This window comes from Amaranthus tricolor, chromosome 10 (genome assembly GCF_026212465.1).
Source record: "Amaranthus tricolor cultivar Red isolate AtriRed21 chromosome 10, ASM2621246v1, whole genome shotgun sequence".
NCBI classification, from domain to species: Eukaryota; Viridiplantae; Streptophyta; class Magnoliopsida; order Caryophyllales; family Amaranthaceae; genus Amaranthus; species Amaranthus tricolor.
Window position 1 is genome coordinate 12,494,142 of NC_080056.1, and position 16,031 is coordinate 12,510,172.

The 16,031-nt window shown below is 28.1% G+C and overlaps 1 protein-coding gene across 1 annotated transcript in view; it reads left to right on the forward strand.

The window, feature by feature from the left end:
• The window catches only part of LOC130825084 (bark storage protein A-like), a 4,450-nt gene extending 505 nt beyond the window's left edge, over positions 1-3,945 (forward strand). Inside the window, exons 2-5 of the mRNA XM_057690123.1 lie at positions 394-461; positions 1,343-1,501; positions 2,193-2,525; positions 3,575-3,945. Coding sequence (XP_057546106.1) covers positions 394-461; positions 1,343-1,501; positions 2,193-2,525; positions 3,575-3,751 — 737 coding nt within the window. The 3' untranslated portion in view covers positions 3,752-3,945. The remainder of the gene's footprint in view (positions 1-393; positions 462-1,342; positions 1,502-2,192; positions 2,526-3,574) is intronic.
• Positions 3,946-16,031: the final 12,086 nt, after the last annotated feature.

A 16,031-nucleotide genomic window follows, 5' to 3' on the forward strand; every position in this document is an offset into this window, starting at 1 on the left:
TATTGACAACTTCAAAATAATATACAAGGTCTCCTTTGCTCTCTCCATCAAACATTATATTCCATTTTTATTTTGCACCAATTTTTTACATGCAAATAAAATAGTATAAATTCTTGTATATTCCATTTTAATAAATTTTTTGAAGAGGATAGATTTTAATTATAAAATTATAAATAAGAAATTTAAAAATAATAAAGTTTGAAAAATCATTATAATATTTGTATAACCTTTATTACTTTTGAAATAATAGTAGAACTGATCAGTTAAATTCAAATTTAAATATTTTTGGTCAAACCTATATAATTTGAACAAATTTTGAATTTCAAATAAATTCATCATATTAAACATAACATAAATTTGGTTGTTCATTAATTGTTTGATATATTGATGCAGGAAGAAGTTTCCACATTGGAATGTTCAATGGATTTCCTGCAATCTATGTTCTTGCTGGGGAGCCACTGGTAATATTTGCTGCTAATAATATAAGTACATTATTTATTTTTAAGGGATATTTTATATGGTAGACACAAACTCATTCAAACGGCTAATGGTAGATTTCTACAAAATAACATTGAACTTTTGGAATTTTTGTAAGATTTGCTACTACTGGCCTTTTATAAAAATTCTTACATACTATGTAGAAGATCGCCATTTTTTAATTTTGTTATAAAATTTGGTTTACTAACTAAACTCCAATTTGACTTATACATCTTGTCATTTAGAGCGTATCATGGTCATCGGAAATTATAATTAATTAAATCAAATAAATTAATTAAATTAATAATTAGTTGGAAATATCCTAAGATTGCAAAAAGTTTCTGTTTTGGTATATGCACAGGTCACGGCTCGCGACTTTACTTGCAGCTCGCGACTTTCACGCTGATTTTTGCAATGTTCGTTTTATTCGGTTTTGTTAGTTATGCAATAACTATCGACGATTAATATGGCTATATTAACTGAATTATTGGGATGAATTGATTTAATATCGACATTGATTCGTGAATCGATGTTGCAATTCATGAAGTGACATATTACTTCATGAATGGTTGTATGTTTTTCTATAAATATAGAAAACATGTATAAGTTATTTCTTACATGAGATGTACATAGAATATACATGCAAATTCTGATTTTTCTTTTCTTCTCTAGTGATATAAGTTATTACTTCGTGAATGGTTCATGAAGTGATATATGGTATTTTCGATGATGAAGTTCACATTTGGTGTATATAAAGCAAATGTTTGAACTAGTCATATGTTTTATAACCTACTAAGTTTATGTATTTTATTTTATATGTTTGATTAATAAAATTAATGTCACATTTACAACAATACATGCATAGTCGAATGTGGGCGCAACAACACAAATGCTTCTAGACATGTTCCATATCTCAGGAATCATTTCCTATGGAGGTGCTGCAACTGTAAGCACTGGCGTGTTCATCACTAATGTTGTCATCCCTTCACAAGTCACATACACCGGCAGTTGGGAGTGGGCTCCGGTACGTACCATTTTACGTAAATAATTATTCTTTCTCTACTAGGGTATATTACATATTTTGGAGCCTGAGACATCAACTTAAATTTTTAGTTGAGTTGATACTATGATATGCTATTAAAAGTCAACATGACAAGAAGTTACAAATTTGAATCTCAACCACCCGACCTTCATTTGAACTGGTATACAATTAGGGTCATGTAATCAGGATTGTCTCGTAAATTTTGAGATCCTGTGCTAAATTTATGTTATTGAACCTTAGAATTTAAAGAAAAAATATCAAAATACAAATATATGATAAAATATCTTCTTTGATTACACTAATAATATGTGGGTCTTTATTACTTAGTTACTGTAGTTTATAATTGAAACAATCAATCAAATAAGTGTATATAAAAATGGATTTTAGGCCCTTCTGATAATGGGTCCCTGTCAAGTAGACCACTTAGTACATGCTAATTGACTGCCATGTCAAATACGAGAAGAGCATGTTCTACATCATACTTCTTGTCCAAAGGGCTATTGTGTGAAGACGCGTGTTTAGAGTATATAAAATATTATGAGACCTCAACCATGGTTTAAAATTTTGGTTAAATAATTTTTTGACATTCTCTTTTGAATTTTGCTACATTTTTATTATTATTAAAATTATATCTTTAAAATTAATGATGTTAAAGTAATTAATATAACTACAGCAAAACGGAGTGAGAATTGCGCCTGGGTTTAATATTGGAGACTACAATTTGCCAGAAGCAGGGGAGAATGCATTAAGTTCTGTTCATTTTGCTGCAGTGCCACTATACAAATCATCAAGCTCAAAGGCAAAAATGGTGTATGACATAGACGTACACTCTGATTGGGTGAACCTTGCCTCTCAAATCAATTTTGGAGATGATCGTCTTACTGTTCGTTTTGGTAATAAACTTGGTTCATCTGATGTTTACTTGAAGAACCGGGCTTATGCTTCTGTTCTCAGTAAGCAACTTGGTGTCTCCACCATTGATACCGAAAGTGCTGCTGTTGTTACGGTAATAATATTCATGTGTTTTTCTTTTTTTTCTTTTTTTGTTTTTTTATTTTTTAGATGATATTTATGTGTTTCTTTAGTACTACATATAATGATTTATTCTACCTATTACTATACGAATTAGGAGTACTTTTTTTATTTGTTGGGTAGGAAATTGTTTTGTTTAGATGCAAACATTAGTGAAGCTAGAGATCTAGTGATTGGGGTTACAAGTCTGTCTTCTATGAGATTATTTAGTAATGAGATAATGTTCTATATAATCGGTTTACTTTATTACTTTAAAATTGTAACTAATCGATATCAGGGTCGTCTGCTTTATTTATGGGCCCAGAATGAAAGATTAAAATGACTCCTAAAAACTTTAAGGCGTAATATATAATACAATAGTTTTTATCTTTTTTATTATTAATATTTTAATTATTTTATAAAAAAAGTCTTAATAACTCATAGTCTAGCAAAAAATATAAATTACACCTAAATTTAATTCAAGTTAATATCAACCCTATACATAACAATTTAGTTTTTGGGCCCTAATAATTTGGGGCCCTTAGCAATAGGCTACTTTGCCTTTGCTAATTCACAATTTTCATTGTTATCGATCAATTTAAGGTTATAAGTGATCAATTTAACTGGGCCAAATGTGAACATCTAAAAATTAAAGACCTGTATTATTAAATTAGAAAAAATTGTCAAAAATTACCAATAAAAATTGGTTTATATCAAAAACTATTTAGATAATGTTTTTGTCAAGTTATTTTTTTATTAAAAACTACCAACTAACGGAAAACATGTAGATGTTTGTTATGTATAGCATGTTCAAGTAACCTAAATTAATAATATGTGTAAGTAACCAACAATTATCTAAATATTAACATAAAGGACAATTAAAATTTATTTTATTTTATTTATTATATAGTGCTTGGCTTTACCCAAATTGAGGGATATTATTGCTACATAGCAAACCCTCCTTCAAACAATTAACATTTATATATCGTTAAATTTATAATATAATGAATTATCTGTTAATTAAATTAATTTCATTTAATGCAGACTGCAATTGCAAATGAGGTTCCACACATAGTGATTCGTGGTGCTTCAAACAGACCAGGACTTCGTTCCGACAAGAGGTTGTCAGAAGTCACTGCCAAGAATGTTCTGAAGGTGGTTGCTAAGTTTGTGGAGGCTGCTTACACCCCTGTTTCTCCAAGGAAATACTCCATTGTCTGAGTATTATATTAGTTTCTATAAATAAAACTTGACTACTTCCCAATTATTAGTTTTTAATAATAAACAGGGGCCAGAGATATTGGGGGTATCGGGTATATTATTTTAATTATGTGTTATATTTGTACCATGCTTTTGTTGTTTCACTGAATCCAAAAGTTTCTTATTTGGTCCCAAATGCGCGCTTATTTAATTTACATGCATTTATGCTATATTTTTATCACTTATATTTTCTCTTTCTTTCGGCTTTTTAGTTGGTCAAAATATAAAAAATATATGGGTATAAGAGTAAGTTAAACACAAAAGTTGTTCTCTAGAGATTTTTCATTAGTTTTGGCTCTTTGCTTTACTTTATCGCTAACAAACAACTTGATATGACCATGATTGAGATTAGGCTAGTTTCGATTCTGGTTTCTCCAAAGTAAAACCTGATTCAGTTCGTAAGGGCATGGTTTCGGTTTCAATATATATATATATATATATATATATATATATATATATATATATATATATATATATATATATATATATATTACTTACGAAAATCACGTATCACAATAACTTCCCACAATTAAAACTGTTCTTTAAAAAATATAGTTGATGTCATTACTTATTAAAATTGCTTACGTGTCGATCACTTTTTTAATAAAAAAACTTTTTTTTTAAACTCAATGATGATGTGATTGTTATTATGACTAATGTTTATATCTTTGACTTTTCTACTTTTTATTATGATTATAATATTATCCATATTGATTGATATTTTTACTTTTTAATTCAAATGATTTAATGTATTAAAAAATCATATATATAATTTTAGGCAAGACTCTACTGAAACCTTCAATTTATTTATTTAATCCATTTATTATCCCAATCCTTATTTTTCGCCACATTTTCCATTTTATCACCACCCCTATTTTAAATTAATTTAATAAAATGATGAAAATGCACTTGGACTTAAGAATTTTAAAACTTCTATAAAACACTTCAAACTCACTCAATAACACTTTTATCGCTTCAAAAAACACAAAATCTACACATAAAATTAATCGGAACTAAAGTGCGACTGAACCTAGGAGGAGTCGTTAAAAAAAACTCGAGGTAATTTCTATATTAATGTAATTTAAAATGAAAAAAAAATTACGAGTCGCACAAAAAGTGCGACTGAACCTAAGAGGAGTCGCACAAAAAGTGCGACTCAACCTAGGTCCAGTCGCACTTTTTGTGCGACTCCTCCTAGGTTTAGTCGCACTTTTTGTGTGACTCGTAATTTTTTTTTTTGAATTTTGAAATTCGTTTTGTTTATTTAATTTATTTTTTAAGTTATTATTATTTAATAAATGTTGTAATAAATTATTTTATTTTAATATATTATTATATTATGATAATATTATTATAATAATTAGTTTTGAATTTAAAATACATATATAAAATAAATTAAATTAAAATAACATAATAAATAATTTAAGTAAATACAAAAATATATATAAATATATAATAAAATAAAATAATTTACTATAATATTTAATAAATAATAATAACTTAAAAAATAATTATAATAAATAAAAAGAATTAATATTTCAAAAAAAATTAAAAAAAAAATTCCAGAACCTCCCAAGTCGCACAAATAGGAGGAGACGCACAAAAAGTGCGACTGGACCAAGGTTGAGTCGCACTTTTTGTGCGACTCAGTCTAGGTCAAATCGCACTTTTTCTGCGACTCTTCCTAGGTTTGGTCGCACATTTTGTGCGACTAGAGGAGGTTCTCGAAATTTTTCTTTCTTTTTGAAAAATTTCGAATCGATTAATTACTTACCAAATCATTATCATGCTCGTTTTGGTTCGCCATTGTTATTCTATGTACACTTTTAGCTTGTTTAAGTTAACATAGTGTTTTTAGAGAGTTTTAGAGAGATGTTATAGTTTTTTAGTTCGAAAATTATGCAGGGGCAATTTTAAAAATTCATTATATATAGGGTGGCGATAAAATGAAAAAGATGGCGATATTTAATAATACCCTTTATTATAGCCCACTAAATGATATCACTTCACCTAAATACCTCAATTAAGTAGTCACTTCCTAAATTTTGTCCCCAAACATCAAGAAATAAATGGGTCAAATCTAACTGAAATTGAAACTTGATCGTTTTGACCTATTTTTAATTTCACGTCAGCATTTTAAATTCTATATTATCATTTCTAGTTGGAACTCATCTTTAAACCATTTTTAAATTTGACTCCACATTTCTTTAAATTTGATTTAACATCTTTTTATTTTAACCCTAAATTTGATATATTTGTCCTAATGTTTTGTATGAAAATAAAAATAAATTATTATATTTTTTTGAAAAACATTTAATGATAAGAAATAAATTGTAAAACTAACCCGATAGGTCAATTTGCAGACGATTTAAATTCAACAAGACTCACCTAAAATCAGTGGCGAATCTAAAAATTATATCAAGTGAATTTAAAAAGTCACAGTTAAAGTCAAAGTCAGTAACAAAGTCATTGTCTAATGTCCACCATTTGATTTTTGAATTATGTTTAATTGTCGAATAATTTATGTTCAATTTGAATTTAGGCCAAAAATCATTTTTCGGAGAGAATTAGTACATTTATATTTTCCCACTAAATATAAGGTATTCTTCTAAAACAAAAAATATCCGTGCACCATTATACATTAATACTCATTTAAATTGATATATGTCACTAATATTGTACCTAAAGCTATAAAAAATTGATCTGTTTAATCGAAATCAAGTATGACAAAACTTAACCCAACACTCCTTCAATCTTCAATCTTCAATCTTCTTTCTTCTTCACTCTGTATTCTTCTTCACTCTTCATTCTTCTTTTTTCAGTTATTGTTCTTATTAGTTCTTTATTATTCATTCTTTATTTTTCAATCTTCATTTTTCTTCAGTTTCATTCTTTTTTTCTTCAGATATTTATCTATTTTTCTTATTCTCCACTATTATTTTCTCTACTTTTTTTCTTAATTCTACATCTTATTCATTTTCATTTTTTATTTACGGTGGTGTTTCATACTCGACAACAATGGTTGATAAAAACGATGCTATATTAGAGTTCGAACAATGTGTTTCAAACTCCAATATTGCCAAGATCGAATGTATGAGGTTTTGTGACAAACAAATTAAGCTATCAATAATATCGATGTTTGTAGGAGAAAGTAATGCAATAAAACGACACAAAAAATTTAACGAGGTTCACCCAACTTAGGCTACATCCTCCGGTGTGTAGTATCTCTTATACTATCAAAGGAGTTCAAAGAACTCTTAAATATGGAGTATTACATTAGAGAAAAGATATAGGCTAATGTTTGGCTTGGAGTGTATTTTGTGGATGATTATATGTGTGAATGAGAGCTCTCTATTTATGGGAGAGATCTCACTAAGTAACATTAAGTACATTAAAACTATGAATAAATGATAATGAAACATCCCCAATAACTTGAAGAGTCAAAACAGCATCCTAGGAGTATCAGAGACTTTGCTCGACCACAACAGAGGTTCGCTCGGTCGAGCGGGCTGCAGGAAGTTTTTGGTTGCATTCTATATGTTTGCTCGACCCATTCTGAGCTCGCTCGACCGAGCGAGCTGGTCGAGCTGCACTTCAGAAAGCTTCTGACAGTATTGCTCGACTTGCATAGTAGAGCATCTTGAATTAAACCTTTCCACTTCTTCATTAAGTCCCATAACTCCCATGAATAACTCATTAATTAATACTTTAATCATCATCATAAACCACAATCATCGAGACTCATCTTAATACACCCATTCATGACATACTTATGGGATTCCATCCCAAGAGTCACCACATGAATGCACACACCAAATGTGCACTCAAGTCACACCATTCATAACAATGGTGGTGATCGAAGATGATAGTGCCGGTGACTGGCGAGGGTCGAAGACGGTGGGGGGCGGTGGACTTTTGGACTTTTGGCCTATTCTTAAAAAAATTCTTCTTTAAAACTAAGCATAAGAAACCCAAGTAAAAATATTAAAATTTTAATTTTAAATTCTTAGATTTAACTTCTAAAAAACACCTTAAATCTAATATTATAATAATAATAATAATAATAATAATAATAATAATATAATTGTTTAATAAAAAATAATTGTAAATGATGATAGAAATAGTACGAGGATAGTAAAGTGTCTCAGAAATGATATAATCCATACACGTGATACCTTCTCGTTCGTTTGCTATATTTTACGGTGCCAACTACCCTTCACTCCTGGAGCATGATTCGGGTTAAGTCGGTTTTAGCCGGATAGAATTCGGTTTCGGCCATAATTCGGGTCGGATATGACTTGGGTCGGTTATTATTAGGTTCGAGTAATCTCGGTTAATAGTTATGTCTCGGTTATAAAAATCGGTTACAACTCGGGTTCAGCTTTCCCATTTTCGGTTGTCAACCGGTTCGGGTACTGTCGGTTCGATAACCAAAAAAAGAAACACATTTTTAAGTCGGTTTACTTTTGATTTCGGTTCGGATTTTCGAATCGGATCACTTTTGAACGGCTCTAGTGCCAACTACCCCTCACTCCTCGAACATATTGTACCAAAGCAAGTCTGGCCCCTTCATTATTTTTGAGGACCATTGAAAAGGAAAGATGATAAAATTCAAAACGAAAATAAAAAAACGTTGTTTATGAAAACTATTAAGTGAAGGATCGCGGACAATCGGATTGCATTTAAGAGGACCATATACGTGGTTCACTAGTTACGCTGTGCGTCTTTTTCCACATTTTTTTTATCCTTGTTAACAAGTAGCGCTATATAAATTTATTTTTTATATACTCGCTCCATTCTATAAAATTATTTTCACAACAAATATTCACGGAAATTAAGAAAATCACAAATTCTTGTGTGAAATGATCTTACCGTGCGATAATTTTTATACATAGGCGAAATAGCACAACTAATAACAATTATTAGTATGTGAGCTCTTTTTTCGAGTTTGTCTCACCGAGAAATAATCTCTCACAAGAGTAGCTCAAGAAAAATAAAATCTTATATATGGTGGATATGCTATTTCATTGAATAGTAAATTTGATAGATGAAAAATAAGGACTATAAGCATTAATAAAATATAAAAATAAAGTTAGTAGAAAAAATATAGAGACTACAACTATTAAAAAAATATTTTAATAAAGTTATATTATTAAAGGGAATCATATTGGAATCATAAGTAATATCAAAATATCAAAGTGAAGTTAGTGAAAAATATATAGGGATAGGGATCATAAGCATTATTAAAATATTAAAATAAAGATGAGCAAAGTTTAAAAAATAAGTTTGATTAAAGAAAAAACGCGAAGTGAACTTAAATATTCATGTGTAAAATAACATAATTAAAAAATAGATATCCGACATCCGATCCCGATAAATCAGATATCCAAATAAACAGAAACCAAATCATGTTTTTCACTATCAAAAAATCGAATTTTTGGATCGATTTAATATCCGCTTCTTAACGCCCGTTTGTTATAGCATAAAGGGAGTGAGTTAGCAAATTCAAATTTCCAACTAAGTTTTATAGTTAGTAGGATCAGAATATGGATTAGAGTTTGTAACTGTCCATTTTAGATTAATAGGGAGTGTATTAGGTCCAACTTCCCAATATTAATTGGGACTCATACTTAGTCAATGTTAGCCCACTAGATGGTCAATGCCCAATTTCAGGTTACGTATCAGTCTGTTTCATGTTTTATCAATTAATAATGCGAATTCAATTAGTTTCATTATCAGTTCAAATTTAGCTACTATAAATACTCACAAATCATCCTAATGAAGAAAGTTCGCGCAAATTCTCTCTAAGTAATTCAATTTTCATATTAACATCCAAAATCGCAACATTTATAATAGGCCATCTGCTGCTATCACTAATGTTGGGGCCAAAACCACAGCATATTATGGCCAAAAAACCGCAGCAAATGAGGTTTTTTCCACTAGTGAAAAAACGTTAGCAAACGTTAATTTCCAGCTTGTTACCTTGCTATATGCCTATTTTGCGTTTCACCTTATATTGCTTCAATTTTATAAATTTTCTCAAAAACATAAACCCTAACGCTACCATCTTTCATCCAAATCATATTTTACCAATTATTTGGTAATAAGTATGAATTTTTTTGATTAATTTTTGCAGTTATATTTGACATTTGAGTATTTTGTCATTTTTTATAATAATCTATAGCTATATGACATTAAAATTTATCTATTTTGCTATTATTTTTTTAATACTAGTTTATATCTAGTTATTTGATATCATACTGAAAAATTATAGCATACTAGTATAAACCTGTGCAATACACGGATTTTTAAATACGTTAATATTTTAATGAAATTTTAGACTAAATACAAATATTAAATGAAGGTGGGTAATAAAGTATTTACATATGTGTATTGTAATTGAAAAAGAATTAAAAATATAAAGAAACTCAAAATAAGTTGTTAATCAAGAGTTTATAGGTTTTGAAACACCTCTATATATACTACATTTTCAGTAAGATGACATATTTCACCATCCTTGTCGCATATGAGACATCTTAGTCCTTTCCTACTACTCATTCTCTACAAATGGCGACGTAAAATTGGCCATGACTAAAAATAGCTAAGGTAGGAACACACTAACATGAGATAATGTTTGTCCTTGACTTTTATTAATAGTCATTAATATTCCATGTTCCCCTGTGACTAGGGATGGTCATGGGTCCAGGACCCTGTTGGACCCGCCCCTTTTTAAGGGTCTGGGTCTAAATTTTTGAGACCCATCGGATCCGGGTCGGATTTGGATCCAAAAAGTATTTGACGGGTACGGGTCCGGGTCCGGGTCCTAAGGTGAAGACCCGGACCCGGACCCGGACCCGAACCCTAAACTTTTAAATTTTATATTATGAATTTCTGATTTTTAAATTCTAATATTAATTTTATTAATAAAATAATGCCTTGGGCCCTTAATCAGTTGATTACTTGATTCACTTGATTGCCTTCTTAAGTTATCATTCTCAATCCAGTAACCCTAAGTCCCTAATTTTTTTCTCATTCACTTGATTCACTATGTTTCTCATTTAGTCTTTTATATTTGATTTTTAATTATGTATTTAGACAAGTGTTTTTACGTTTTAGTAATTATTTTGTATTTGAATTTTATGGACTCGAACAAGTGTTTGTAATACGATAATAAGTTGCTTACAAAAAGACTTGCAAAAGGTACAATTTTGACAAATTAAAGAGGCTTTGTATAAAACCAATTAAGGACCCTAGACCTGTCAGATCCGTAGGGTCTAGGTCTGGGTCTGGAAATTTTGGACCCTAAGGGTCCGGATCCGGATCCGAATCCATAAAAAATAAAAGGGTCCGTGTCCGGGTCTGGCCAGACTCGCTCCAGACCCGCCCCATGACCATCCCTACCTATGACTATGAATTTTTTGAATGTAATTTAAACTCATGGTTATTCTATAAGATATTATTAAACAACACTAAAGGTTTAGAGAAGAGAAATAGTATGAGCAAACAATTGGAATGGCCATATGGGGCTATTTATATTGTAATTTCTGCCATGAAAGTGTTTATACATTTTTATTTTTATAATAAAGGAATAATTAAATTATAGAAAATTAGACAATATTTTTAGTTGATTGATTTTATTGTACTATATTTGGTAGCTAAGATAGTTTGATTGCCTACACACTGATTGAAGTTGCTTGATTTTTTGCATTAATTTATTTGTTTACATAATTATGATCTGGTTCAATATTTTTGACATTTTTCCTAAAATTTAAAATTGTAATTATTGTAGTCTAACAATGTAAATGACTCAATTTAATGATCAATTAAATGAATTTATGTCATTTAAGTTTTTAAAAGCTATTGCTGGAAAAAGGGGCAATTATGTACGTTTAGTAATTTAATAATTGGAATGAATGTAATTTATTTTGCAGTATAATTTTCTACCAGTGTATTTTCTTTATTTTATCTATTTTTCAGTATAATTTTCTAAATTGTATATTTATATATAACAGTGTAACTTAAGTAATTATGATTTTTGCATTCATTAATGTATAAATGTTTCGAAAAATGCAAATGTGTAAATACAGAAAGTCAAAAAATGCAAATAAGTCAAATTTCATTAATACTATCCAATGAAAAAAAGACAAATGATATGCTCACAATCAAATTGCCTTTTACTAATATACAATAAAATTAATAAAACATATGATTTTTTTATCTTTTGTCAATTTCAAATAGTTAACAAAAAAGACCTGCATTTTTAAACATAAAAGAGTAAATATAACACGTATACTTTTTACCGTAAAAACTCATAAATTAAAAGGAACGTGAAGTGTACGGAAATTGGAGTTTTCTTGCCCGATTCTTATTTGTCGCCACCCTTTTCATTTTATCGCCACCCCCCCTTCCTAATGAAATTACGAATTTGCCCCTGATCTTTAAAAATTTACAAATTTGCCATTGAGTTAATAACTTTTCATTTTCATTTTTTTAAAATTTTTTTTAATTATTCTTATTTATATTATTATTGTTATTATTATTATCATAGTTATTATTATTATTATTATTATTATTATAACGGTTATTATTATTACGGTTATTAATAATAATAATAATAATAATAATAATAAAAATAATAATAAAAATAAAAAATTAAAAAAAAAAACCAGTCGCACAAAAACGTGCAACTGACAGTCGCACGTTTTTGTGCGACTGGTATTTTTTTTAAATTTTTTATTTATTATTATTAATTTTATTATTATTATTATTAATATTGTGGTTGTTATTATTATTATTATTAAATTATTATTTTTGATTTAATTATTATTGTTATAATTGATGTAAGAAAGAAAGAGTAAAATTTTATTATTAGAGAAAACCCAAAATACAAATATTGGCTAGATTATAGAAATTAAGAGTTTATAAATTACTCCAATATAGAAAACCTTAGCCAAAACAAATTTTTTTGGGATGATGCAAAACTAATGCCCAAGACTCCTTTTATAAGGAGAAGAATAACAAGCCTTTGTTATTCTTCTGATGTGGGATAATGATAAATATTAATCTTTCAATGTGGGATAATGAAAAACATTAATCTTCCAATGTGGGATAATGAAAAACATTAATCTTTCAATGTGGGATAATGACAAACATCAATCTTCCAATGTGGGATTCAAGACATAACCTTACATTGGAAGATTGATGTTTGTCATTATCCCACATGGGAAGATTAATGTTTTTCATTATCCCACATTGGAAGATTAATGTTTATCATTATCCCACATCGGAAGAATAACAAAGGCTTGTTATTCTTCTCCTTATAAAAGGAGTCTTGGGCATTAGTTTTACATCATCCCAAAAAAGTTTGTTTTGGCTAAGGTTTTCTATATTGGAGTAATTTATAAACTCCTAATTTCTATAATCTAGCCAATATTTGTATTTTGGGTTTCCTCTAATAATAAAATTTTACGCTTTCTTTTTTACATCAATTATAACAATAAAAATTAAAACAAAAATAATAATTTAATAATAATAATAATAACAGCCACAATATTAATAATAATAATAATAAAAATAATAATAATAAATAAAAAATTAAAAAAAAATACTAGTCGCACAAAAACGTGCGACTGACAGTCGCACAAAAATGTGCGACTGGTTTGTGTGACTGTCAGTTGTATGTTTTTGTGCGACTGGTATTTTTTTTTTAATTTTTTATTTTTATTATTATTATTATTATTAATAACCGTAATAATAATAACCGTTATAATAATAATAATAATAACCGTAATAATAATAATAATAATAATAATAACTATGATAATAATAATAACAATAATAATATAAATAAGAATAATTAAAAAAAATTTAAAAAAAATGAAAATGAAAAGTTATTAACTTAATGGCAAATTTGTAAATTATTAAAGATCAGGGGTAAATTCGTAATTTCATTAGGAGGGGTGGCGATAAAATGAAAAGGGTGGCGGCAAATAATAATGCCCTTTTCTTGTAGAGATTGATCGATAGTGTATCATTTTTGAAAAAAATAATCATATCAAATTGATCTTGACTTTGACCAAGCCTAATAGTAAAATATTAGTAAAAAAATAATCATATCAAATTGATCTTTACATTTATCATATGAACAAGCTAATTAAGAAGATTAATTCAAACAATTGACTAACCATTATTATCATATATAAAAACTTATGCTTCATCAATATTCGTACAAATAATTATGTTTACAGATTATGCTCTACCATTTATTGTCGTATTTGGTATTGTCACCCTTGTTTATCTTGTGTGTCACTTGTGCCTGAAGAAAAGGCTCCAACCCGACTTTTCCCAAGACCAAGCCCAAGCCCAGGTCCAGCAGGGGGTCGAACAGATTAAGGGAATTGATCAACAAACGATTGATTCATATCCAACGGTTGTGATTGGGGAGAATAATGGCAAGATGTTGGAATTAGATGAGAAAATTTGCCCTATATGTTTATGTGAATATAATGAAAAGGATGTTTTGAAGATTTTGCCTGAATGTTTACATCGGTTTCATAGGGACTGTTTGGTTCAATGGCTCAACTTCAATGATACATGTCCGGTTTGTAGAACTCATCCACCTCGCTTTTAATTAGGATTAATTTGCTAACTACAACTTTAAAGTTTAGCACTTTTGCAAAATATAGCTTTAATGTTCAGTTTTTGTGAATTACAGCCACGAAAAAATTAAAGTTTACAAGTTCAGGCCAAAACACAGAATTCCGATTATTTTGGTGGTCGAAATGTTATGTTAAGTGATCAGAGTTATGTGTTTTTGGCCTGAACCTGTAAACTTTAATACTTTGATGGCTATAATTTGCAAAAATTAAACATTAAAACTGTAATTCACAAAAGTGTTAAACTTTAAAACTGTAATTCATAAAATATTCTTTAATTAATTCTTCTTTCTTCTACTTTTCATATTTTGTTGTATTGTACATAAGTGTAAATACTTTATAGTATAGAAGGTAAGAAATATGAATGTTCTTTTGTTAGTATAAACAATTTTTCTTGCAAAAATGTATATTCTTATAATCTTATTTGATATTTGTCTAAGTTCAAATAATTATTACTCCCTCATATTTACCCTAATAGTTTTATTTGATTGGACATATTTATTAATACAATAATTCTATTATTAGTATCTATGATTGTGCATAATTAGAAATTAGAAAAATGATATTAATGAGTTTTTTATTGAAGAAAATCAAACAAAATTCCACTTGAGTATGTTATAACATATAGATTAAGAATAAAATACAAGTTAAGAGCAATTGTTAAACACTGTCAAAAGTCAAATTAGACTATTTGGATGAATAAAAGCAAATATTTTCCTTAGATAATTAAGCAAAATATCACCCCCAAGAAATGTCTTTAATCCCAACATTTCCTTCCATAATGAACATTGAATAATTAAAACCAACTTATGCAAATCCATACAAACATCCAATCATTATGTCAAAATACAATATCACTACCTTTCTTAAGCCAAATAATAAATTATTTAAATAGGCGTTTTTAAAAAATTTGTGACACTAACTTTTGAAAAAATTATCTTTGAATGAGAAATGATAAAATGGCATATTGATTAATTTTTATTTAGTAATAATATGACTAAAAATGGTAAATTGATAGAATTTAACAAATAATAACAATTAAGGAAATATATATAGTAAAAATTTTGACTTAATCTTTTATTATTAGAATGACAAAAAAAGATAAAAAGATTATATGCAAAAATATTTTGACTTATTTGACTCTAACTTTTGAAAGAAATAATAATATAAAGATTATCATAAGTTTATATTATTTGATTATTATAGAGATAGTAAATTAAGTAATTAAAATGACATTTTAAATTAATATAAAAAATCAATCATCAAATCAAAAAATAGAAAATTAATTGAAAATTAATTAATTTCTGTTAGAATTTATGATGGATTTGATATAATAATTAAGGAAGCTGTGATATGTATTTTACATTCAAAAGTTAATTAATAATTTAAAATCAAAAATATGAACTACACTTATGATATTGACTAATTTAATATCAATAAGTACATAATAAATGCAATTAATATGAATTATTAAAAAAATTTCCACATTCAACATATATTCTTGAACCATAAGAATTCTTTTTGAAGAATGTCAGAATTCATACTCGATATTCATGCTGCCATTGAAATATAATGAGAAGAAAGAA